This window comes from Schistocerca serialis, unplaced genomic scaffold (genome assembly GCF_023864345.2).
Source record: "Schistocerca serialis cubense isolate TAMUIC-IGC-003099 unplaced genomic scaffold, iqSchSeri2.2 HiC_scaffold_1260, whole genome shotgun sequence".
Classification (NCBI taxonomy): Eukaryota; Metazoa; Arthropoda; class Insecta; order Orthoptera; family Acrididae; genus Schistocerca; species Schistocerca serialis.
In genome coordinates this window covers 287,249-314,635 of record NW_026047470.1, presented here as the reverse complement: position 1 = coordinate 314,635, position 27,387 = coordinate 287,249, and the positions used below count along the sequence as shown (strand labels likewise).

Below are 27,387 nucleotides of genomic sequence, written 5' to 3'. Positions count from 1 at the left end.
TCTCATTATAAGCTATGTAACAATGGAACATTCTCATTATACGTGGTGTGAAAAATAAAATAAATGTCATTTGAGCACTGAAAATGTAATAAATGTATGTTACAAAAATACATTTATTTTCATACTGACTCCCACACACAGAATTATTAGAGTTTTTGCAATTCATACACACAGATAAAAAGGAGCATAAAAGGTAACTCCACATTCCCAGTCACATAGGAATGTTCAGTAGGATGTGCAAGGTCTTAACATAATCACAAAATACTTGAAAATAACTTCTGAACTAACAGGAATCATAATTTACCTCGATAACTTAAGTCTCTGTCATTATATAAATAAAAAAGAAAGCATGTTCGACCACACTGAAAAATGGCTGTATGAAACACAGGTACGTACTTTGTCTGCAAAAGAACTTACACAAAATCCACACTCGCTCTTCACTTCCTCTAACAAATTCTCTTATTTACAAACATTCACAGGAAAGGTCCTCCGACTAGTGAGTGGCCAAGTAAAGCCTCAATCTGGGGCCACGGCGGGTGCCACATGGTCACACAAGGACCAGCCGTCACGCCTTCTGTGTCTGCCCCTGCCCATTGGCCGCGATGGCTGCCGAGGGTGGCTGCTGACCTGCCACCTGCTGGGCATGTTCCGCCTGCGTCTGCAGAAGACGCGTACGCCGCCGTGTGTAGTGCTGCCACAGCAGAATCTGCTGGTCATCGATGAACTTGGCACACTGTGCACTCACAACTTCACGGCGGAAGTGCTCGTACTGTAGGAGATCTAGGAAGTGCAGGCACATTGGGTACCTGAAAATAAATTTATATATTACTTCATATGGAACACAGAAATCTTAACATATGCAACTGAAATGTTTCGAACCTCACTTCCTATTCTTTTGTTGCTAAGAAGCAGCACATTACAAAGCACACTGTTGGGTACCAGCAGTGATGGTGGCTATGAATGGGAGGGGGGCAGGGGAGTTAGACATTTACAGCAGTAGCAATAGTGAAACATTTCACTCTTCTGTTACCAAGAAATAAATGATTACAGTTGAAGCGACATCAAGTTTAACTGAAGTCGTCACTTTTCTAGTGTTATTTTATTAACATTGTCTTCAGAACATTCTCATACATTAATATTCTTACTGAATGGGAGCAGTTTCAGACCAACAGAAACTGCATTGCAGCAACAGAGCAGGAATCAAATGTGGAACTTGGATGATCCAATGAAGAGGTAGAAAAACTAAAGTAAAATTATCAGATGTGAAGCAAGGAAGAAAATACAACATCAATGTGACCACCGCTCAAAAGCCTTAAAAACTACATTTTGCAGTACAGATTGCTGTTAGACATGCAGGAGGAGAGTTAGTGAGATTCTGGGTGGTACCGACAAGAATATGCAGCCATGCCAACTCCAGTGCCATGGCAATCTGTGCTTGGTTGCGGATCCACCGCACTAACAGTGCAATCAAGGTAGTACCACAGAATCTCAACTGGATTTAAATTTGGAAAGTCTGGTGGCCAGGGGCTTACAGTAAATTCATCCTGGTGCTCCTTTCAACAACACATGTATAATGTGAGCTGTGTGACATGCTTCATTGTCCTGCCAATAGATGCCATGGTGCTGAAGGAAAACAAACAGTAGTATACCAATGATAGTAAATTTTTGAAACTGTAATGTAATTGGGCAGATAAAAAAAAAATCTACTCACCAAGCAGTGACAGGAGAACATAATAAAAATATTGAAATTGAGAAGCTTTTGGAACCAGTGGCTCCTTCTGGCAGAAAAAGCTGATGGGGAAGGAAGAGGGATGAAGGGAATGGCCTGGTGAGGTCTAGGAAATGGGGAGAGTTTGGAAGAATCAACCAGAGCCCCGGTTCAGGGGAGACTTACCCAAAGGGCTGAGAAGGAAAGACATGATTGCTGGGTCCTTCACCTGATGAGATTTGAAACCAAGAGAGCCTGGAGGTGGAAGATAGGGTAATACACAAGACAGATTACCGACAAAAATTGTGCAAGAGTTAGTAAGAGCAGAAAGCAAAGTGCACCGTATGTGGTAGAGCTGGGGTGGGGCAGTAGTGGTGGTGGTGGTGGTGGTGGTGGTGGTGGTGGTGGTGGTGGTGGAACAGGCCATAACATGAAAGATACATAAAATTAAAAGGGAGTGAAGAAAAGAACAATTACAGAGAAGAAATTCTGAGATCAAAGAAATTACCATACATTAAGGACAGGTAGGTGGCCAGAACCAAGGCCATGATGTAATGCCGTTTTCCACCTGTGCAGTTTTGAGAGACTCTTGTCTGACAGAATAATCCAGATGGCACATGTGGTAAAACAGGCACTGAGGTCTTTATTCATGTTGTAGAGCATACTCTGCAACAGAATGTTTTGTGTTGGCAGTATATCCCTCTACCTATGAACAATCATTCTAACTGACAACTTGGTGGTAGTCACGTCAATATGAAAGGCCGAACAAGAGTCTCACCCCATCTGGTAAGTCTGCCCTGACCTGGGGTTCTGGGTGGCTTTTCAGAATTGTATCCCTTTCCCTAAACCTCTCCAGTTTTTTTCCTTCACCTCTCTTCCTTCCTCTTCAACTCTTCTGTCAATAGGAGCCACTGGCTCCAAAAGCTTGTAAACATTAAATCCTTTTGTGTGTGTTCCCCTGTTGCCGCTTGGTGATTAGATTTTTTTATCTATCCATCTGCATTATAATTACATAAGAGCTGGTACACAACAGGAGTTGTTTCACATGTTGCTCTAACTTTGACAGCACATGTTTTACCAGTTACAGGGCTGGTATAGGTAATAATAGGAAAGTGCATGGGGCAAGTGTTACAGTGGGGACAGCACAGGAAGTTATAGGTTAGGGAAATACGTGCAGAAGGAGTATAGGGTTCGACACAGATAATGCAGAGACTGGGAGGCTAACAGAAGGCTATTCTATTGTGGTGGGCACAATATTGGACAGAAAGGACCTCATTTCAGAGCAAGATTTTAGGAAGTCATAGCATTTCAAAGTAGCTAATTAATAAATTCAAAGCCTGGATAATAGTGAGTCACAAGAGGTGTACTACTAAGCTGTTTATTGGAAGGATCAGCAGTATCAGGATTGGATGTGATGGCCCAGGAAATCTGCTTTTGAACTTGGCTAACAAGGTAATCATGTCTAGCGAAGGCTGGATGAGAATTGTGTTGTATTACTGTAAAAAGTCTCGTGAACAATGTGTTCTCTCTCTCTCTCTCTCTCTCTCTCTCTCTCTCTCTCTCTCTCTCTCTAGTGATCTCTGTCTAGTGTAGTCACAGTCACAGTCAGTTTTTCCTTTTCATCCCTTCTTGTAAGTCCCCCCGACCTGGGTTGCTGCGCGACTTCCGAATTCTCCCCATTTCCTACACATCACCATTCTTTTTCCTTCGCCCTTCTTCCTTCACCCCCAATCTTTATGCCAAAAGAAGGAGCCAGTGACTTTGAAAGCTTGCAAATTTCATTATCTTTATATGTGTGTCGTCCAGCCGCTGTATGGTGAGTAGAATTCTTTTACACACATTAGAACGCATGAAGGAGTGGATGTGGTTCCAAGGACAGCTGTATACTTGTGTTGATCCACTGTGCATTTCACAATCACAGGGTAACCCAGCAAATGCAAAGAAATGCATCAACCCTTTCAACAATTGTTGCAAGGTTCCACTAGGGGGGGGGGGGGGGGGGCAACAAACCTAACCACGCAAAGGACCACAGGGCAAGTTGAGTTCTTGCTCACCAACTCTCACGCACAAGAGTTCTGTCACTTGTAACTATAATTCTGTTGAATTCACTGTTCTTTAACTGTTCGAGATTACCTGCAAGCCCTCAACATCTGACTGACTGCTTCTAAATGAAAGTTTTGTTTCTTTAACATAAATTTTCGCACATTAAAAGTTAGTTCCATTTTAACTAACACACACTTTCAGCTACAACATAAAATTATGATTCCAATGTTCTATTCTGGTCTCCATTTTGCATATTATGCCTAATTTTGGTAACACTTATTGAAAATCAGTATCACTTTCACTCATCAGTGGAATGAAAGCTTCCCTCACCTGGGGGTTAATAGGTATGGTGGGGAATACCAGCCATGAAGTAAGTCCTAGCCTGATATCAACACACTAGAACACTTATTTTATGCTCTTTATAAATCAGCCATTTGAAACAACTGAGCTCTCTCAGTCTATGCAGGAGGTTGAAACACCTCAACTCCAGCATGTAACTCCTAAAAAAATGTTTAATTTAAATATAAATTAAAACAAACCAAGAATGTAAAACTGAGTGGCAGAGCAGCTGAAAATGATTGGTAGTTTGAAATACCTGTGGTGTATGAAACAGGTAAATGGAATGAATGATAAGGAGATAAACTGGAAGGTGAGCTGTTAAGTTTCATAAGAAGTGAGAGGAGCGATATGAAAAAAAGAAATCTCCAAAACAGTAGCAAGGTGATACTGCCACTGCTGTGGTTTTCAGTCCAAAGACTTTCACAATTTAGCTCTCAATGCTCACCTACGCTGTGCAAGCCTCTTCGTTTCTCCAAAGCTACTGTAACATTTGTACCTGCTTGTTTCTAGTCACTCTTCAGTCATTATCTATCTTTAAATCCTCCCTCCGTCTTCTCTCCAGTATAAAATTAAAAATCACTTGGTAGCTCACAACCAACAAATCACTCCTACTCAAATTTCACCACAAAATTCTTTTCTCCACAATTCCAATCAGTACCTCACAACAAGTAAAGCAATCTACCACATAATCTTGAGCATTCTTTTGCAGCACCGTATTTCAAAAGCTCTTGTTTTCTCCTTGCTGACACGTTTATTGTCCACATTTCACTCCCATGCAAGTTATTTTGCTGCCCAAGAGACAAAATTAATCTAGTTTTAGTGTCTTCTTTCATAGTTAAGTTCTTCAGAATGATTCAATTTAATTCAGCTGAATTTCATTACTTTTATTTTACTTCTGATAGTATTAATTTTCTGAATTTGTTTTCATGGCACTATTCATTCTGTTGTACTGATCATCCAGGTTTTCTGCCTCCTCAATATTACAATGTCATGGACAAACCTTCAAGTTTTTATTTCTCTATCCTGAACTTTAGCTCATTTTCTAAATTTCTCTCTGGTTTCCTTTACTGGACGCTTAATGTACAGATTGAATAACATTGGGAACAGGCTACAGCACTATGTCACACACTCCTGAAGTATTATTTTCTCTTGTTCTTCGTCTCTTAACTGCAGTAGTTTCCGTACAGATTGTAGTCCATCTTATGTTCCCTGCATTTTATCCTGCTTCCTTCAGGATTTTGAGGATTGTACTCCCAACAACATAGTAAAAACATTTCTCTAAATCTACGAACACTACGGACGAAAGTTTGCTTGCTTTCCTTCAGTGCATCTTCCAAGATAAGTCATATGGTTCAAACTGTCACGTATTCCTACATTTATCAAGAACTTCATCTGATCTTTCATACTCTTTGTCCTTCCATTGTTTCATAGATATTCTGCATCCATGACTTACTGAACTGATAGTTTGGTAATATTCACACATGTGAGCAGATTGACTGATTAATTGAGAGCGGTTATGGGACCAAATGGCGAAGTCTTCAGTCCCACGATCCCGAAGTGAGTCAAAGAAGAAAGAGGATCTGCTAAAAGTGGATGATCCAGTGATGGGAGTCTAATTACAAAATAATGAACATTAAACACACACAGTAAAGGCATAAAAAGTGAGACCAAATCAAAAAACTGAAAAAAGGGGGCAATCATGAGATCACAGACTGAGAAGACTGTAAAAGAAGTCCCACCCACAACCAACCTACTCCTGCTCCAAGACTAAAGCAGAACCTTATATCTGGAAATAAAAACCACTTTCACAGAGGAAATTGAGGACCAGTTCAACCATCCGTGGATTGTCTGCTAATATTAAATTTAAGGAATCTGGAAGACTATACTTAACACGAAGGGCCGAAAGAAGGGAACATTCCACCAATATGTGAGATATTGTCAGTCTGCCTCCACAACCACATTGTAGGGGTCAAACGTTATGTAAAAGGAAACAATGGGTGAGCGGGGTATGACCAATGCGTAAACGGCATCAAACAGTGGACTACTACTGAGAGAAGTGAAACAAAGAGTGCCAACTGCAGTAGACTCCTTGAAGGTGCAGAGTTTATTACTATGAGCAGTAACGATCCAGATGGCATTCCACTTTTGCGTGAAGAGAGATTTGACACACATCCGCATATCCACAGCTGGAATCATGCAAGAAAATGAAGATAAGTATCTGCTTCTCCAGTCAAACGGTCAGCCAGTTCATTCCCTGGGATGCCCACATGACTTGGGACCCAGAGAAAGATGACTGAACACACAGGTGAGCAGCTAATATACCAATCATGCTACATACCAGGTCCGTTCTACACTGCAGAAATGTAGGTCATGAAGTACAGAGAAAAACAAGGTACAAGCAAGTGAAATGAAGGTTCTGAGAAACTGGGTGGATGTAACAAAAGTGTAAAATATGAGAAATGACAGAGTTAGTAGGGAGATAACTTGAGCAACCCCTAGAAGGGGAGATAGGTAAAAAAAGATTGATATAGTATGGGCAAATGAACAAAATTATGAGACAAGGTTGCCTAAGAAGATGGAAGAGATGAAGATGGATGGTCAGAGATCAATGAGAAGGCCCAGGGACAAGTGGTTGAAAGAAATGTGAATAAACATTCAGGTGAGAGAAGAAGACTGGGTCATAGTAATGACACGGAGGTGACAGGAAGAATTGACAAAATGGAAAGGATGGAGCGACTTGTGTTCTAACAAAGTCCTTCCCGCGGCATATAACTGTACAATATGATTGTTATGATTAATTAAAATAGCAGTACGAAGACACGGATTAATTTCCAAACAATGTTTTGCCAGAATGATTCCAGATTCATACTGCCCAGATCAAATGCTACCTTATCTTCTATGTACAAAACAACATTCCATTTAATTTTCAGGTTGGCACTTCTGTGCTAAATTTTGTTTTTAGTACCTTGTAATCAAATCAGCTGAAATGAATACCATATTGTGAGTGATTTCCAAGAAGACAGAAGCTGCACTCTACATGGGAGTCTTACTTCTATTATGACACTATAAACCATGTAGAAATTTGGTGTTCTGTTTAATTTAACTTTAAGTAACAAGTAAATCAAATTAAGAGACATATCATTATAACATCGTTTGGTCAACACTGTAATAATTACATAACAAACCATCATGTCAAAGTGGCTGCAGCCAAAGAGGAGCAGTGTCAGTTAACATTAAGAAGAGGCTGTATAATGTTGAAATCTTAATCACAATTACTGCTAGTGTCATTTGTATATTTTATCAATGTGCAAGTGTAAAAATAATAAATATTATGCTTTATTTTATTCATTATTAACATAACAAAAGGAAAATTTCATTGGAAGTCAGTAAAAGCTGTGGACCTGCACTTCTCGATGAATTGACAATGCCAAAAAGATAAGAATACCCACAGAAGTTGCGGATTTGGGAGTCTGCACACACACACACACACACACACACACACACACACACACACACACACACGGGTGAACACTTCTTGTACACTGCTGTACTGGGCTCCTTTTTGCTTTTTGCTTTTTTTTTTTTAAAATCCATTGCTAAATTATATTTTCCTCATTTAAGGTGTAGCCCATATTAAAAGCATCTGCTAAATGAAATACAAAGGCCATGAGAGCACAAACAATGTCCATTAGACATTGCGAGTACATTATCAATAAATATTTAAAATAATCACAGTTATGTTGTCATACAAAACAAAATGCCTACATACATAGTACAGCATCACCTAAATACATTCTCAATATAAGTTCTCAACTGACTGGGCTGCCATTACAAGACCTTGCTTCCAATGTATGCCATCAGGTGGCTTAGTTATAAGGCTGTAAATGAATGGGAAATTGACAGCAAAAATAATATTAGAAAAATGTGAAGATAATAAGATAAGAACACCTATGAAGGAAACTACAAGGCAGTAGTTAAGAGTGTATAAACAAAAATACATCAATGAAGCACACAATTTGAGGGCTTGTGAAAAAGGGGTGAAGGGAGAATTGGATTGGTTGGTTGGTTTAGAAGAGAGGGAGCAAGGGACCAAACTGCTAGGTCATCAGTCCCTTGTTCCAATTAAAATAATTCCACAAGGGTGTGAGTAAAATAATAGAGACATACAAAACACAGCTGGACGAAAGGAGAAAACCACAAGAGTGACAGAAGGGCAACAAACACTAAAATGGACAAAGTCTGACAATAAAAATACAGAGAGACGTAGAAGACATCAAAACAAGACAGCAAATTATCATGGCTGGCTGACCATGGGAATAAAAAGGAGAGGCCAGCCACTCTGCAACACATTAAAACCTCCACCCTAAAAGCACTAGGGTGGAGGGGTCAGAGGGACAAAGGACTTGCGCTTCAACTTAGATCAAATGATAAAACCCACCCTCACGAATAAAGAGTAAAACTAAAACTGTTGTTGGGGCACTGTCAACACCGAAGGTAGGGTGCTGGGAAAGTTAAAAGTACACCACAGAGTGGCTAAAAGTGGGCAGTCCAGCAAGAGGTGACGACCATCCTTTGTGAGCCACAGCGACACCAAGGTGGGTCCTCGCGATGGAGGAGGTAACCATGTATTAGCCATGTATGGCCAATGCAGAGCCGGCAGAGGACAACTGATTCCCTGTGAGAAGATCGCATGGAAGACTTCCTTACATTTGTAGTGCCCTTAATGACACACTGTTTGTTGTGTGTACTGTTATGCCATTCCACCTCCCAAAGCTGAGAAAACCTGTGGCATAAGACAGAACGCAGGTCAGTTTTGAGGACGCCCACCTCCAGAAGTTGTCTCCGTGTGGCCTGTCTGGCCAGCCTGTCGGCAAGTTCGTCGACTTGGATTCAGTGTCTGGGGCCGACACAAACACCACTGAACGATGGGACCATTCCAGGGCATAGGCGAACTCCTGAATGGACACTACCGAAGGATGGCAAGGGCAGCATTGGTCGATAGCTTGTAGGCTGCTCAAGGAGTCAGTACACAGGAGAAATGACTCACCAGAGCATGAGCAGATGTGCTCAAGAGCACAAGATATGGCCGCCAGCTCTGCAGTGAAAACACTGCAGCCATCTGGCAAGGAGTGCTGTTCAATATGTCCTCCAACATACGCAAAGCCTACATGACCATTAAACATCGAGTCGTCTGTGTAAACCACTTCATGGCCCCAGTACATGTCAAGAATCAAGAGGAAGTGACAGCAGAGAGCCGCAGGGTTAACGGAGTCCTTAGGGCCATGTGAAAGGCCCAGAAGAATCTGCAGCCTGGGTGTACACCATGGAGTTGTACGTGAATGGACCTCAAGGAGAGGTGGTAAAGGGCAGGACTACAGTTCAGACAGAAGGGACCGGATGCGAACCACTATCATAAGCCCTGACCTGGGCTGCTGATGCGGGAGATGAACCGCTGTGGTTGGAAAAAGGAGACGGTAATTCATATGCGCAGGAGAACTACGAACATGGGAGAACTGGAGTCTTATAGTACAGAACAGATACGAGGACAAGGAAAATGTAATGTTAGCATATTTTTTAAGTTTCACAGGCGTACATAATTTTACCTATACTTATCTTTTCCATAGCATAAGATTTGTTAAACATTGTATAGCATTATCAGATCCAAAAATATGAAAGATAGACCCATCTTATGTTCTAAATGATGTATAAGTAAGCCCAAACGGGTAGAGGGAGGAGGGGTTACTTCAGACATAGTGAGAAAATCATTTAAAGGACATATGGTGCTATTTTACTAGCAATTTTTAATAAAACAATGAAATATCTTATATCTAAAGGCAGTATATGCACTTACAAATTCGATTATATGCCACTGCACCAACAAAGTTAAAATACAATATATAAGTGTAAAGGTTTTTCTGAACTTGTTTACGAAGAACTAAGCAGTAATGAGAAAGAATGTTTACCAAGCCTTGTTCTATAGTACAGATGCATACAGAAACAATATATGAATTTTTGAAACCTAAAAAGAACATGCTCGTACTAAATTTTCCTTGCACTTATCTACTCTATAGCATATCCCCTCTGTTTTCTCTTCATCCTTTTCCAACAAGCCCTTAAATGAGTAACATGATCTATTGATGTATTGTTTATATATTTCATTATTTCCTTTTAGTTTCTCTCACAGGTATTTTGCTCCTATTATCTTTACATTTTTCTAATACTGTTTTTGTTATTAATTTGTCTATTTACTTTCCTTTACACTTAACATCACTATAACCATATAAATATGCCACCTGCTGACATCTATTAGTAGCTAGGATTTTTAATGGCAGCTCACCAACAGCTGAGCATGTACGTAAAGAATATACTAAGGAGGGGCTACACTGTGTGTGAAGGAATTTTGTTTAGCACAAGAACTTAACTGTGAATTATTATTTTATGTGTTTTCTATTTTTTATTATTTTTTTATTTTACTTTTAATGTCTAGTGAATGTTCTCCTTGTGCTCTCATGGCCTTTATATTTTGTCTGGCATATGTTCCGAGTATGGGCTAAACATAAAATGCATCCAATATAATTTTTTAACAACAAGGGATCTGCTGTTTTTAAGCAACTCATCATAGCTGTATATAAGAGGGGCTCACAATTTACCTTACAGTCACAGGCCTGACTATATCACAACTTCAGTTTACACACAACAGGGTTGATACACCAGCCAAATAAAGATGTATATCTTTCACTCAAGGGTATACTCCATATTGTTTGTGCTTTGGAAGTTTTCTTCACAGCATATTTCAGACATGTAATGTGGGGGTTAACATTTTGTGAAGACTGAAGTGGAGAGGGGCCTTAGGGCTATCACCAACCCAACAATTGACTAACAGCACTGTGCTTCACTAGTCATTATCTTTTGGATGCACTTTACTTCCTCCAACCTTTGAGTTACCCAGCAATTTATAAGGGGGTCTATAATTTAATGTACTTTACGAACCATAGAGAAATTCAGCACCTAGGTGAAAGCAAAACTTCCTACAGAGAATATACACACAAGATGATGATTACTTACTTCAGGTATCTTGCATATTCAGGCTCTTTCCAATAGAGAAGGTATTTGAGATAGTTGATGAAAGCTTGATCTTTAAAATAACCTCGTTGAGCCAAAACTGAAATAAAAACAGTTGGATTACTTATCAGACCTTGATACAAACACCGTAGTCATAGTTGACTGGATTCGAATATACCATTGCTGTAACACTTATTAGTAACTGTTAAGTATGGCTAAAACATGCCGATGAATTCTCATTTTACATTTTATGTTTAAAGCAATTTACTGTTTCTTCCAACTGCTTGGTCCAAAAAATTGTCAGCATAGAATTAGAGATGAGGTGTTTCTCCACAAGACTAAACAGTGTAACAAGAGTTAGTTAAAAAATACAGTAACAGTAAGAATACAATTGTAGCTGCTGCTCCTCTTTGTTTAAGTACTACCTGACTCTGCCCATGTTCATGAAGGTTCATCTCTGCAATGGGAGCTAAGAAACGCAATCAGGGTGTCCTGGGATTCTACAGAAAGTTTGCTCGAGTTTGCCAGGTTTTCCTAGCTAAGTTTCAATTTTTCCAGGGTCATACTGTGTTTCAACCCCAACCAGTTTATTCTGATTGATTTCTTGACAAAATCTACAAACTTTGTCAATATATAAGGAATGTAAAAGGTCTACACTCTGAGTTAGAAGGAAAAAAACCTTAAAATGAACAACTTTAATTCTACCCACAATAAAGTAAATGTACTAGAACCTGACAACAAAATTTTTATAATGTAATTTAAACAAAAAAGCTAATGGAAAATTAGAATGAGACAAGGTTGCAAAAGAAGTAAAGCATTATTAAAACATATTTACATTGTGACCAATTAACTGTAGGGAGCGCACAGACAAAAAACCGAGCATTATCAATTTTGGTCATAAACTGCAAATTTTACAAAGAACTCTATGAATAAGTTTCAAATACAATTTCAATAAAATGATTGTGGAAGGAACAGTAATAGACTAGTCTGATGAGGAAACGTACTTGAACATTAAGTAAAATCACACAAAGGTGGTTATTAGTGTTAAAACTACTACTTCAATCTAAGAAACCTCTTTCTCAGGATTTTCCTCGAGTTTTGTTTTCATACTCAGCTTTTCTCTGCACACTTTCTTCTCTCTCTAATTTTCCTTTGAGGTCTTCCGAGCTGCCTTTCCTCTGCTACTTTTTCACTGTACCTCCCCTGTGCACTTTGGAAACTGTATGAGCTGCTTTGTGATAGCCACAATTTAACACCCCCACCACCTTGAACACATCACATCATTAACAGCACAAACAGTTACAAAAGAGGCTCCAATAAAATTTTTGACCAGAAAGCAGTTGCCAGAGAAACCTTTTCCAAGGCTGGCATTGCCATAGATGATAGTGCAAGCAGACTCGATAAATCTCTTCGCATTTTCACATCCACTTTTGACCCCGATTACTATCACTGACTGATGTGAACACAATCCCCATCACATTCTTTGATGAATTTCCTTACTGGCATGATCTGCACTCAGTTCTGAAACTCGTGGGCAGCATCAATATCAAGACCACCAAAGCGATTGAAGGTACTGATATTTATCAATTCTATGCCACACTGTCTCCTCTCATTGTCAGCTTTAATTGCCCCTTCCGAGTCGAAACGTGGAATGCCCTCCATAGAGAAATATGCCACGTGCCATTTATCCAGATACCATACACTTCAGAAATGTAATGCACTTATTCTAGTATGCCACGACATCTTCCTCTGACATGTCACATTGACACAGAGCTATTTTGGTTCTGTACCTGTTGTCCACTTTCTGAAGATGGGACTGATTTATAATCATTCAGATCTATTTGGAAGCTAGCCTGTTTGTACAAACTTCTGGTTTGACAAATTTTCTTGTTATTTCTCTCACCATACACTGGAGACAAGTACAGCGGAATGGAGTTAAAGGGGCATCTGACAGTCAGAAACAACTCAGCCTGAGTAGCTACAGTCTCAAAAAAGATGAGATCAACTAGCAGTAAATTATCCCTCAAAGACAATTACTGGTAGCTATGACTTACGAATTCTGATAGCGTCCTTAGGTTTTGGCTTTACCTGCTTCTGTTCCCTCTTTACTCTTTCTAGTTCCTTGACACACTTTAAACAGGTGTTAATAATTGCCGACTCCAGTCTTGACACCATTTTATTCGCTGATTCAAGTACTGTCTTGAGAAAAGTTTGATAGATTTTTATTTGGTCTTTCTCAGCTATATGAATATAGAATTTATTGCTGTAGTGCTAGCCAGTTTTGGGCTGACTCTCCCATTCTCAAACCACACATCTTGTTATTAACTAAAAAAGATCCAACCAATGCTAGTACAATCTGTCAAAGTCACCATGCACTATATGTAAGCCTCATGTCCCAAAAAGCACAAGATCCTCTGGATTACCCTCTAATGCACTTTGTTTTCAGCTTTCTTAGGAATGCATTATTAACATTAGGGCCATTCATGGACATTTTAACAACCTGCTTTTCAAATATACCTAACATTGGGATTCATCTGCCTCAAATTCAACTAAATCTTTAGTAGCATTTTTCCTCCAAAAACAAAGAGCCTATGCACTATTCAACATACAAACAAATCAAACTCAACCACTACCACATCATAGGCAGCAACAGTATCCTGTAGTAGTTTACTGGAAAACATCCTCAATTTGAACAACACTTTAATTTACTTTTGACTTTCGAAGCTGCATTCTGGATGCAATGTTACTATTTGGGAACACATCTGGTAAGAGATTAACAAAGCTGTCTTGAAGTAGGACCTGGTTGCTGAGACAAATCAGCTGCATAATGCACTCCCTGCCAGTGCCACGGTGGACTAAAAATACGTGGACTCTAATTAAAAACACTACTTTCATTCTGTGAAACTGTATTTTATTTTCCAGTGCAGCTGCCGAACCATCCTCTCCAATGACAGAGCTAAAGATCATTTTGAGTGCATCCAGGTGGCGAGCAAACACCACAGAAGCCATGTATTACGCAGTAGCATTGAAGTCACGGCTATTAGTGGTGATTAGCATGGATACAGACAATGTAACCTTCCTTGTAGTCTTGAGACCAGCATGCTACCTTCCCCTGGATTACTGGATAAGGCAAGACTGCTTATACTTCTGAGCAAGAATTTCGTTTTATTGAGGAGGATCTGAACACTGAAATTTTCAGAGTTGTCTTTTGTGACCCACCACCTCTGGATCCTCAGTCCAGCAAGTGGTGAATGCACACTCCCAGTTCATTGAGTAAGACCTGACTTAAAATATGCATTAGGCAGGATTACACCTAAAGCATATAGTGAGATGTGGCCAAGACTTCACAAAGATGGGGAGCCATTAAAAAATCTCAAGACATGCACTTCCTTACGAACTATTTCCACCAGACACTCTCACCTCTCGTTGCCTGCGTTTTAAGGAAGGCAATAAAGTTTTCTGTGTGTGCATCTAACGAAGTAGTTCATGTTGAGTAATACCCACAGCAGCATCAGAAGCGTTAGCCAATGAGGACAGAAATGACAGTCTCTTTGCCTCATGCCCCAGCCACCTACCACCACATTCCTCACTCGCTCTCTGGCCACCTGCTCTGCAATGTTCCTGTCACAGGCTTTAGTTCTATCTTAACTAAACCAAAATCTGCTCTGCAATGACCAAAGACTGCTTGTTAGTGTTCTAGTAACATTATTTTATGCCTACCACCGAAGATCTATTATAAATCTTATTTGTACACAGTGCAATCAGATAGATAGCTATTGGGATGTACAACAGTAATTTACAATGTGCTTATCACGTCCTAATACCCCTAGTTCAAAACAAATGGATTCAAATAGGCCACAAACAGCCCTAAAAGCACAAGACACATCTATGACCTTATTGTGATACCAAACAAGGCAATACTTACATGAATGTAAACCACATCAAATATTCATCACAAATCTGTGCGGATTACATCGCATTACAAACCCACAAAACCATGGCACAATAAAAAAAACCAGGGTAGCACATTCAGGCTGCAGTGACAGGCATGCAAACCATCCCATATTAACAAAAACAAACCTCAGTCGGCTAGCTCGGCCTGGCTGCTACTCTGGACTGAGTGGGGGAACAGGTTCAGGAACGCCAAAACTCTGGTGGATAGTGGTCACACAGCACCCGTCTAAGGAAGAAGGGTACACCCACTTTTGCACCAAGCCAAGCAGAAGGCAAGCAAATGTCTCTGCCCAAAATCAAATCATATACTATCCCCTTTCAAGAGCTTTAGGCTAAATGCAACAGTCTCCCAAGTTTCCCCGAGTTTTCACCCCTGTTTTCCAAGTTGTTGGACATCCTGACAATGATAGAATGAATGAGCATCAATATTAAGGGCTTATGAAGCACTTTGGAGTGTTTTACATCCAAAATACATTGAAATCCCCAAGACAAAGACAGTTATTTGTTTACCTAAATAAAATATATTGTTGGTGGGTATGAATAGTACTGCCGATTCTCTTACAGCTAACACTGTGAACCTAAATCAAGTATATTCTTTTTTTAATTTTGAAAGTTTATGTAAGGCCAAAGGAAGATAACATCCACCACGGCAGGTTTATACGTGAACTAGCTCTGCAGGTGAAGAGATTGAAAGAATGTATGAGGAGACAAGTAAATTATTCAGATAGTTAACATAGAGGAAAATTTAATTGCGATGACAGATTGTAATTACTAGGAAAAGGAAGAGAAGGAAAAATAATAGGAGAATATTTGATTGGATGAAAAGAATCAAACAGGAACCTACCCGATAAAATTTTGCACATATTGTAACTTAATCATTGCTAACTCTTTGTTTAAGAATCATAAGAAGATTGAACAATGGAGACTAGAGGGTGAAATATCAACAATATTATGAAAAGGATAGACAGTTACCCATTGTAAAGGTGACCCTTTAGTTGCAGACAGGCACAAAGAAAAAAAGGCTTTGACCAAAAGCCATAATTTGTAACAGTCTTTTCATTGTGCCTATCTGCAACTCAACATATAAAAAGAATGTATAGCCTATATAGAAGAGAACTGGTCACAATGGAAGATTTCGGAGTGATTATATAGTGGTAAGACAGATTTCAAAACCAGATTTTAAACTGCAAGACACTTTATTGCTTATGAACTGCAGGTTGAAACAGAAGAAAATGCAAAAAAGTAGAGAATTAAGGAAATGAGGCTTGGATGAAGTAGAAGAATCAGAGTTTATTGGGAGCTTCAGTACAAGCATTAGGCAATGTTTGATTGAAGCAGGGAAATGGAATACTGAAGAAGATGAATGGGTAGTCATGAGTGATAAATTAATAAAGGCAGCAGAAAACTAAGTACACAAGACCTAGTATAAATCCATGAATACCCAAGGGGTACGAATTGAACTGACAGGAGAAACTATAAAAAATGTGGCAAAAAGAAGTAGGTGAACAGGAATGTCTAAAAAAAAAATGACTTGGGCAGAAAGTGCAAAATGACCAGAAGACAAATGCATATATAACTTGGGGAAAAGAGAGATATTACCGATATGAAGATCAAAGAGCCCTTTGGGAAGAGAGATGCAACTGCATGAATACAATAGATCATATGGCAAACAGGTACTAAGCAAATAAATAAAAGTGGAAAGGTGGAGGAAACATATAGAGCAGCTGTACAAGATAAATGAAGTTGCACAAAATATTAAATTATAAAACAGAAAGTGAAAGTAGATGAGGGTAACATGGGCAATACAATACTGCAAGGAGAATTTCACAGCACCCTGTAAGATCAAAGTTGTAACAATACCCCTGACATAGATGACATTCCCTCAGAATTATTAGGATCCTTAGCAGAGCCAGCCATGATAGAAGTATTCCACCTGATGTGCAAGATATGAGAAATGCACTCATATTTCAGGAAGAAAAAAAATGATTATAATTTCGAAGACAGCAGGTACTGACAGATTGATAATATTCACAACTATCAGCTTAAAAATTCATGGCTGCAAAATACTGACAAATCATTTACAGAAGAATGGAAAAATCTAGTAGCAGCAGACCTCACATAACACACAACAAAATACTGAATATGACTTATCTTCTATGATAAGTTAAAGAAATACAAATATATGTTTACAGCATTTCTAGATTCAAAGGAAATTGGAATACACTGTCTGACATTCTGAAATTAACAGGGATAAAATACAGGAAGTGAAAGATTATATACAGCTTGTATACCTGTCACACAGGAGTTGCAAGGGTTGAAGAACATTCAATGAAAACAATATGGGAGATGGGACTAACACAGGGTGGTAGCCTGCCCTCTATGTCATTCAGTCTGCACTGAAGAAGGAATTAAGATTCAAAGGGAGGAAATAAAAACTTTGTTGTTTACAAATGACACTAATTCTGTCATCAGTAAATGAGTTGGATGACCAGTGAAATGGCTGGATAAAGCTTGTTTTGAAAATATATTATAGGATGACCATTGCGAAGTAAATCAAGTGATAACAGAATGTAGTCAAAATATATCGGGCAATGCTGAGGGAATTCGATTAGGAAGTAAGACACTAAAAGTAGCAGATGGGTTTTGCTATTTAAACAGAAAAATAAATTGTGCTGCCAGAAGTAGAGAGAATATAAAATACAGACTGTCTATACCACAGAAAGGTTTTCTTAAAAGGGGGAATTTGTTAACATCGAATATAAATGTAAGCCTAAAGAGAGGTTTTATTGACAATGACAAGCATGTCACAGTCGATGGCACCACAGCTTTCCAAACTTTTTCTCATGGTGGCATCCTTCTAATACGTACAATTTCAGAAGATACACTTTCACTAACATTAAAAAAAGATTATATTATATCAAATGATACTTTACAGAAACATTAATTTTCAGGCTGCATTTCTAAGTACAGTATAATTATACATTAAACATCTTTTCAGTACTATTATGAATTCAGTGAACCACATGGGCTTGATGAGCATTACATATCTCTTATGCTAGCTTGGGGATGGAACACATGCATTTCCTCATACAACTTTCTTAACTCCCACATTTCACTATTTTTGTATTAGTCATAATAGAAACTGGTCTTTCACATGATTATGTTATAGACAAAACATTTGTCTTCTTTGTATTTCATGTTGGCAGGTTTGAGACACTATTTGATGGTTGTTTTGTATCTACTGAAGTTTCAGGCATATTGCCTGACTGTTGCTCCACATCTTATGTTTCATAAACTGTCTAATGTCTTTTTCTAATACTAAATTATACAATTCGATGACATTTTCTGGCTGGCATGTCTTTGCCTTTCAGTAGGATGTGGTGGTCAATGAGTTTGTAAACTGTTTATATTCTACTAATTATCCCTGCACAATTCTATGAGTGAATTACGTTTCCTACTTGACCATCTATATAATCACAGAATCAATGCACAAAGTAGTACAGTACTATTACTATTCCATGAGCACATAATTACTCTTTGTAATATTCTCTCTGGTGTGTTGAGAGGACTTCTAGGATCTTCTCCATGCCGAATAGCCGCATTGATTAATTGTAATTTTGCTATCAAGATTGCTGGAAGAAAGAGATTGAAAATATATTGTATGCTGCTCAAGAAAGTATATACTGAGCATTTACATCAAAGGTGTGTAAGGAATTTCATTATATATGTATTCTCTAATTGGAAATTTGCACGGAGGTGTCGTTTCGTTGGTAACCAGAAGGGAACTTTCTATGAATTGAAACGAACCTGCAATTATTAGATCCAAGAGCTCCATTATTTCATCGGATAGTTAAACTATCAAAGCAAACTTTCCGCTCAATCTGAGGTTTCCTGACTGACTACGCAACACAAGAAAACCAAGACACTTTATTTACACAGGATTGCAGATCGCTTCGAATCATCGAGACTGCAGACAAGGAGAGACATTGTCGGATTCTGATTTAAGAAGTAAAGCTTAATTATAACTTTCTTGAGCGACTGTGATATGGCTGGTTATGAATGAGATCATTAATAAAATACTAATAACTAACTTTCCTCCTCACCAGCAACCAGTATAAACACAATATTAATTAAAATTATACGTTGTCTCTCGTGCATCATTGGAAGGATGGTGGTGGCAGCGGTACAGTCATTACATGGGGGACTGTGGAGTGATAAAGTGTGGACTGTACATGGGGCAGGACATAAGGAAACGTGTATAAAAAGTGGGGTTACGGCAGTGTGTGTTCTGTGACTGACATGAAATTTGCAATGATTACTGTGGTTAAGTCTGCGGAGATTTTGAGCTGCTGCCTGCAGAGAAGAGCAAGGTCTGTATAGCATGATCATGACAGTATGCTGCTTTTGATGGAATGTGGTAGATGGGAGTAGCTTCCTGTCCTGTAGCACAGACGGGCTGAGTCAAGGGATAGTTACGTAGTATGCCTTCTTGGTAATTCCACATGGAAGAGAATTTGCTGCTCTGAACTGAGATTATTCGTTGCTTATTGTCACTGTGTTTTGCCACAAACTCATGGCCAGTATTCTTGGTCTTTGCCTTGTGGCCCCCTAAGCATTATAGAACTCGCATAACAGAACAGATGCCATTGGTGATTGTGGTACAAGTATGAAGTCTACAGTATAGTTCTGTGGGGACTGGGTTATAGTGAGTATTTCGTATCAACTCATTTTCACCTACCTGTGGAGTGCTAACCCTCTCATCATATCTCGTGTGAATTTTCTGTACGCTGACGGGCAGCAGGAGCTGCACCTTTAGTGTGTGTTTTAGATTAATCTTCGGCTTATCTCCATGGACAGAGTTTAGAGAGGCCCAAACAGTTAATGGTGGTTACACGAGTGGAAATGTACCACCCTAGTGATGAAAGACTCAACTACATGGGCAATTTTCTCGACATTCTTAAGTTATGTAAATGTTTATTTTGAATCTTTAAGTCCTAAATTAATGTGCTTTTAAATTTTAGTTTTCAATTTAGAGATGCTATTACTGGTAGAAGCTGACCTCGGGGAAGATCAGTTTAGATTCCGTAAAGATGTTGGAACACATGAGGCAATACTGACCCCACGACTTATCTTAGAACATAGATTATGGAAAGGCAAACCTACATTTCAAGCATTTGTAGACTTAGAGAAAGCTTTTGACAATGTTGACTGGAATACTCTCTTTCAAATTCTGAAGGTGGCAAGGGTCAATTACAGGGAGCAAAATATTATTCACAATTTGTACAGAAACCAGATAGCAGTTATAAGAGTTGAGGGGAATGAAATGGAAGTAGTGGTTGGGGAAGGCGTGAGACAGGGTTGTAGCCTGTCTCCAATGTTATTCGATCTGCATATTGAGCAAGCAGTAAAGGAAACAAAAGAAAAATTTGGAATAGGAATTAAAATCCATGGAGAAGAAATAAAAACTTTGAGGTTCGCTGATGACACTAATTTTGTCAGAGACAGTGAAGGACCTGGAAGAGCAGTTGAACGCAATGGACAGTGTCTTGAAAGGAGGATGTAAGATGAACATCAACAAAATCAAAATGAGGATAACGGAATTTAGTCAAATTAAATCAGGTGATGTTGAGGGAATTAGATTAGGAAATGAGTCACTTAAAGTAGTAAAGGAGTTTTGCTATCTGGGGAGCAAAATAACTGATGATGTTTAAAGTAGGGAGAATATAAAATGTAGACTGGCACTGGCAAGAAGAGCATTTCTGAAGAAGAGAACTTTCTTGACATGGAGTATAGATTTAAGTGCCAGGAAGTCTTCTCTGAAAGTACTTGCATGAAATGTAGCCATGTATGGAAGTGAAACATGGACAATAAATAGTCTACACAAGAAGAAAATAGAAGCCTTCAAAATGTGGTGCTACAGAAGAATGCTGAAGATCAGATGAGTAGATCATATAACTAATGAGGTACTGAATCCTCCCACTGCCACCTACCTAGTCCGGTCACAGGCAGTCCTATTCCATCAGAAACAGGACCACATGTAAAAGTAGTCATGGACCTACCAACTTAACTGCAATCACGGTGCTGCTTTAGTTGTAGGCAAGACCACTAACAAGCTGTGTGTCTACATGAATGAATGACAACTGCCAAACAGTGGGCAAGAGAAAGGTGGACCACACAATAACTGTTCATGCCATCAAGCACTACTTGCAGGACTCACATGTGTGTTGGACTTCAATGATAGTTCCACAGCCTGTGCAGTCTGGATTCTTCCCACTGACACCAGCTTTTCTCAGCTGTGCAGATGGGAACTATATCTGGAGTATTTCTTCCATTTCTGTGACCCCCTGGACTCTGCCTTCCCCAGTCTGTGTTCTCCACCTTCTTCCATTTCTTTCCTGCTCCCACTTTAGCCCTACTCACATCTGTCTCAACTGCATTCTCCTTTCACATTCTTTTTCTCTCCTCTCCCCTTTCGTCCTCCAAACCCCCCCCCCCCCCCCCCACATATATGCTCTTTAACACAACCTACCGATGCTGGACCTAACACCCACTACGCTGTCCCCACCATATCCCTGCATGTTCCCACAGGCAGCATTATCATATTCCCCACCCTTATACTGCTGTCCCTCCATCCCTTCTATAGACTCGCTACCCACACCGGCGAAGATCACTGCTGTTTACCTCAAAGTCTGGCCTTAGTCTTGTGTGAAGACGACAACTGCCATGTATGCATGAGAGTTAAGCATGTGTGAATGTGTGTTTCAGTTTGTCTGCTTCTGATTAAAGACTTATCCAATAGGTAGTAACTTCTAGCATCTAGGCGATGAGTAGCAATCTTATCCTTTTCGTGATTATGATAATTCACTTTCACAGGACATTTAGGCATTAATTACAGTCAGGTGCCATAACAATGCTCAGTGCAGTTAAACTTTACTATGAGCCATCTGTGTGCTGCTCTTGTTTGTGGTTCGGCACAAATTTTGGCATTGCCTGTGCTTTTATCATTGGTGGCGGCCAGATTGAGACAAGCTTCTGTAGAGCAAATCAGTTAGCCAGAAAATGAGAAAATATGAATGACTCAAGCTTTTTTACACAAACATTTTTGGCCAGATGTCTACATTTATGACACAAATAAAGATCAGAATACGACATTTCACTTGGGGCGACAGACGCTCAAGAACTGTTCGTACTGTGGAGATCGTCCTTTCTTTAATTTTCACTGTTGCAGGATTCTGATTTATCTATTACTGACTTATTTAGCAACTTGTATGGTGAAATATTAATAATGATTTTTTTTCTTAAATGTGGAATGTTGTGTTGGTGACAGACAGCAATTGATTATTCACGTTTTATGGATGGCCCTGTATCAGTTTTTTAGTTATGCTGCATTTGGCATTTTCATTACAGAAGCAAATAGGCAGCTTGGCATTTTTTATGTTGCACCAGTTAATATGGGGCCTATCTAAATTACAGAATTATTTATGTGAAAGTCTGACTGCAAATAATCTGTATACAATGGCGAATTTTTGTTCCGATGAGAGACGAATTACACATACTGTGTAGATGGCCTGTCCTCTCAATTCTGCTGTAACAATATATGACCATTTCTATTATTGGTATATACAGAACTTTCTATGGTGAAATATTCTTAGTAATTCATTGCAGAATGTTTAGTTGGTGAAGGACTGGTATGAATAATACACATTTTATGGGCGGCCCATTATTAATTTTCTACTTCTGCTGTATTTTAGTGTTTATGTTATTGATGTATTCAGGCAATTTGGCATTTTTTATGTTGGAGTTATCATGATCTCCACGTAAATTATGGATATTTTTGTTTTGTGACATTCTGATCAGAATTGCATACAGTAGTGGATTTTGGTTGCAATGAGAGATTAATTACAAGCACTGCACAGATGAACTGTTCTTTAGTTTTTTACTGTTACAGCATGTTACCATTTTTATTATGACCAGTGGCCTAGCCATGTCTAGATTAGGTGGGAATGTGAATGACTGCGAGTTGGCAAAGCCAACTAATGTGGAAGCAGAACTGGATATGGTGACTGACTAACCTGTAGCAAAGCCTGAGGTCTTTGTTAGGTTGGAATGTAAGAGTTTGGTTGTGAATTGTCCAAGCCAACAAATCAGGAAACTCGTTATGTTGTTGGACTGACATGTAGTGTAGCCCAAGACCTATGTGAGAGTGATGTGTCTGAACCAGTAACTGTATGGGCAGTGAGAAACAGAAACTAATGTCAAGTTCCATTAACATTTTTTGTTTTGTTGGAGAGATGCTTTAGATCGCACCACATCGAACAAGGGTGGGTTTGCACAATGGAGGCTATTTTGCCCTAACCTAAGGAAAAAATTACTGAAGCATTGCCTTTTAACTTTCTGACGAAGCTTATTGTCTCTTATCACCTTAGGGGAACCCCACACAACTTCATGCTTGGCAAGCACTCTTGCGTAAACACGCTTGCTCAAGCATGCTTGAGAGTAAGATAAATTTGTACTAGCATCAGTACAGTACAACCAGCTTGAATTTCAATAGTCAATGCTTGTGCCAGTGTTCAAGCATGTATACGCTTGAGCTTGTCTACCAACAAAGTAAGGCATGTGTAAGCCTTTGTCAGTGATCTGGTTTGATTTAATTTTTATTTGGTCCTGTTAAATTATGTTTTGCACAAAGGCTGTACTGCAATGCAGTTCAAATCAAAGAATACAATATTACATAGAGAGAGGGAGAAGGAGAGTCAACACTACTGAGATAGTTTCCACAGTATGTCTACCATGAATAGCTAATATGGGAATTACTTTTACATTGACTAGTCTTTTCTTCATATAATGTTTTTATCTTCAGATTTTTTTTCTGTAACACAAGCAAAAAGGTTGCCAAAGCAAATGCATCATTGTCCAGGTCCAACATTTCCTAGTACACAAACTAATGCTTGTACAACCATGCTTGAACTGTGTGTAGGCGTCAGGAATGTGTGCACGACTGCTGCTCAAGCACATAAAAAAATATGTTATTTACATGGAAAAGCACTACCTACCAAAATAAGTTCATGATGATGTTATGTACTAATCCCTGTATGTCACACAAAGTAGTATGTATCTGGAAAGTTAGGTACAGGCAAAAATACATTGCTGTAAATAGGGATGATTTCAATGAACCTATGGAATTCATTAACACTGCTGAAGTGCCCTGCAGCCCATTATTCTGGCAACAATATATTGCTATGTGGAACAGTAGGTGCAATGAAACCGCTGCTTTCGGACTTAGGTTCTCGGTGCGAACTTGCATAAGTAAGTGTACTTGACAACAGGTAGGAGAGGAAGAAATTGAAAAAGTCATGAAACCAATTAACTATAGCGTCACTTGGAACTATGGTAGACCTGCATTAGATGAACTACTTTTCCTCGACAGATTAAAAAATATTTACACAGATAATGAGCTAAGTTATTGTAACCAGACACCATTATAACCTAACTTACCACTAAAAAGTACACAAGGGAAGGTTTTGCTGCAGATGAATAATGTAAGATTTATGACTTCATTCATGGAAGTTAAAAACATGAAACTATGAAGAAAAATTTGGAGTAGGAATTAAAATCCAGGTACAAGAAATAAAATCATGGAGGTTTGCTGATGACACAGTAATTCCGTCAGAGACAGCAAAGGACTTGGAAGAGCAGTTGAGCGGAATGGACAGTGTATTGAGAGGAGGATATAAGATGGTCATTAACAAAATAAAAACTAGGATAATGGAATGTAGTTGAATTAAATCAGGTGATGTTGAGGGAATTAGATGAGGAAATGAGACAAAGAAGTAGACGAGTTTTGCTACTTGGGCAGCAAAATAACTGAGGATGGTCGAAGTCGAGAGGGTATAAAATGTAGACTGACGATGGCAAGGAAAGCAGTTCTGAAGAAGAGAAATTTGTTCACACTGAATATAGATTTAATTGTCAGGAAGTCTTTTATGAAAGTATTTGCTTGGAGTGCAGCCAAGTAAGAAAGTGAAACAAGTACAATCAACAGTTTAGACTAGAAGAGAACAGAAGCTTTTGAAATGTGGCGCTACAGAAGAATGCTGAAGATTAGATAAATGGCTCACATAATTAATGAGGAGGTACTGAAAATAATCTGTGAAAAGATGAATATGTGGTGCAACTTGACTAGAAGAAGGCTTTGGTTGGTAGGACACATTCTGAGGCATCAATGTATCCCCAATTTAGTACTGGAGGGAAGCATGAAAGGTAACAATCATTCAGGGAGACCAAAAGATGAATACACTAAGCAGATTCAGAAGGATGTAGGTTGTGGTAGTTTCTCTGAGCTGATGAGTCTTTTACAGGATAGAGTAGCATGGAGAGCCGCATCAAACCATTCTTTGGACTGAACACCACCTACAACAACACAGACCAAATAAAATACGATCATGGAAAACAGCTGACCTTACACATAAAGAGTGTTGGTTTGTAAACAAAATAGCTGGAACTGATTATGTTTCACGAGCTGTTCAGCTCACTTTCTGTAAACCTAATAGCACTAACTATGAGTAACAGCTTTAAATAAAGTAAATGTCACAAATTTATTTACAACAAGCTTTTCATTCTGATGGTTCAACAGAAGACTGAATATACAATCTGGATGTATTTGTTGGTTCTTTGCATGCGTAACTGAACTGTGCAAATGAACTTTCCCTATCATGAGTGGAAAAAAAATATCTTGTTTTGCACTGAACTAGAAACCGTTAAAAGGTTGTCCAACAGTTACTAGGCTACTGGGTTAAAAATTGAATGTACAGATGGCAGAAGAGAATGAAGACAAACCGTAATAATAAACTCGTGCTGTTTATTCTAGTTATCCTTTTTGTATTTTATACCTCTAATTTTGCTGCCTTTTATTCATACATACTCTTTAGATGTATTAAATCAATAATATAAATATATAGCTGACTTAATAATCAATAGTTATTAGGTGAATGTTTGGAGAGACATCTAGCACATGACTTTTTAAAGCATTAGTCTTGGCAGGTGTACATTTCATCAAAAATATACTTCAACTGCACTATATTACTTGATCTTTTGTTTACTACTAGTAACTTTAGCAAATTTTCTAACTAGGTGAACATACTACATTCACTGATAGTGCTAATTTAAAAGAATAAAATAGTATTGAAGTTGGACTTTCACAGGAAAAATCTATAACCCAAAATTTGTTAGAATGTGCCCCCTCTGTTTGTATATTTATACTGTATGCAGAGACTACACTCAAAGCATTAAATTCATTTATTAATCAGCAACATGATGGATAAATTATGTTATTTTCACTCTTTGATTAGACTGATATCTGCAGACCAGTAACTAAAACAAAAATGTTCCATAGTTAATTTACGAAATATTTTATCAAACATTTGGTGACTTTAATGCTATAGCTGAAACTGATAAAACAATCTGCATTTTTATATATACCGGTATCCACATAGAAAGCATTTAACACATATCTATTGTAATAATTTCTTTCTATCAGTTTATGAAGTAGGAGAGAACCAAAATACACAGTAAAGAACCTTAATAAACTCACAGTTCAAATAATTAGGATTTGCGAGGCACTGAACAAATTCTAGTTCCACCTGAAATCTCAGGCGTTGTTGTTCCTCCGTTTCTGGACCGCCCACTGAAATTAGAAGGTAATTTCGTGAACATTTGCACTCCCTTAAAGAAACATGTTGACATACTTAGTGAGCTGACACGTATAATATTAGTTTGTTATACTAAAACTCATCTTCATTACAACGAGTTCAGTAATAAGTGATCAAACGTGGAGGGATACTGAATGAATATATGAATCCACAAACATATATTGTGATAACTTCTACTGTCATGATCATATGTTCCGAGTAGTAACTAAGAAAACAAATCACATTTCTACGAAAAATATAAATCGAATTCACCTGGAAGAAGATCAACTCTTCGATTATTCATAATCAACAAGGAATATAAGAACTTCCTCGCGGGAACTCAACTACAATTTTATTACGACACACCACCCTCCGCCCCTAAACTCGGCCGCAACATAGTCGGCCATATTAATCCTCGCAGCGCGAAACGCTACTGCGATAGTTATTGTGCCGCGCTTCATATATTGCAAAGATATGAGACACGCTCACTTATCCAAGGATTATGTTTATATTTCCAACGAACAAGAAACAAATGTGTATCATCGACCTAACGACATAAATACAAACAGCTGCTCACTTCGCTGTATACGCTCC

General features: G+C 38.7%; 1 protein-coding gene across 1 annotated transcript; it reads right to left on the bottom strand.

Moving 5' to 3' along the window:
• LOC126438118 (mediator of RNA polymerase II transcription subunit 31-A-like) lies at positions 1-27,245 on the bottom strand. Its single transcript, XM_050090487.1, has 4 exons — positions 27,067-27,245; positions 26,697-26,789; positions 11,156-11,252; positions 1-806 (listed from the first exon to the last, which is right to left on the bottom strand). Exons 1-4 carry the CDS (start codon positions 27,095-27,097, stop codon positions 566-568), a joined length of 462 nt encoding a protein of 153 aa, XP_049946444.1. The 5' UTR covers positions 27,098-27,245; the 3' UTR covers positions 1-565.
• Between the last annotated feature and the right edge of the window lie 142 nt (positions 27,246-27,387).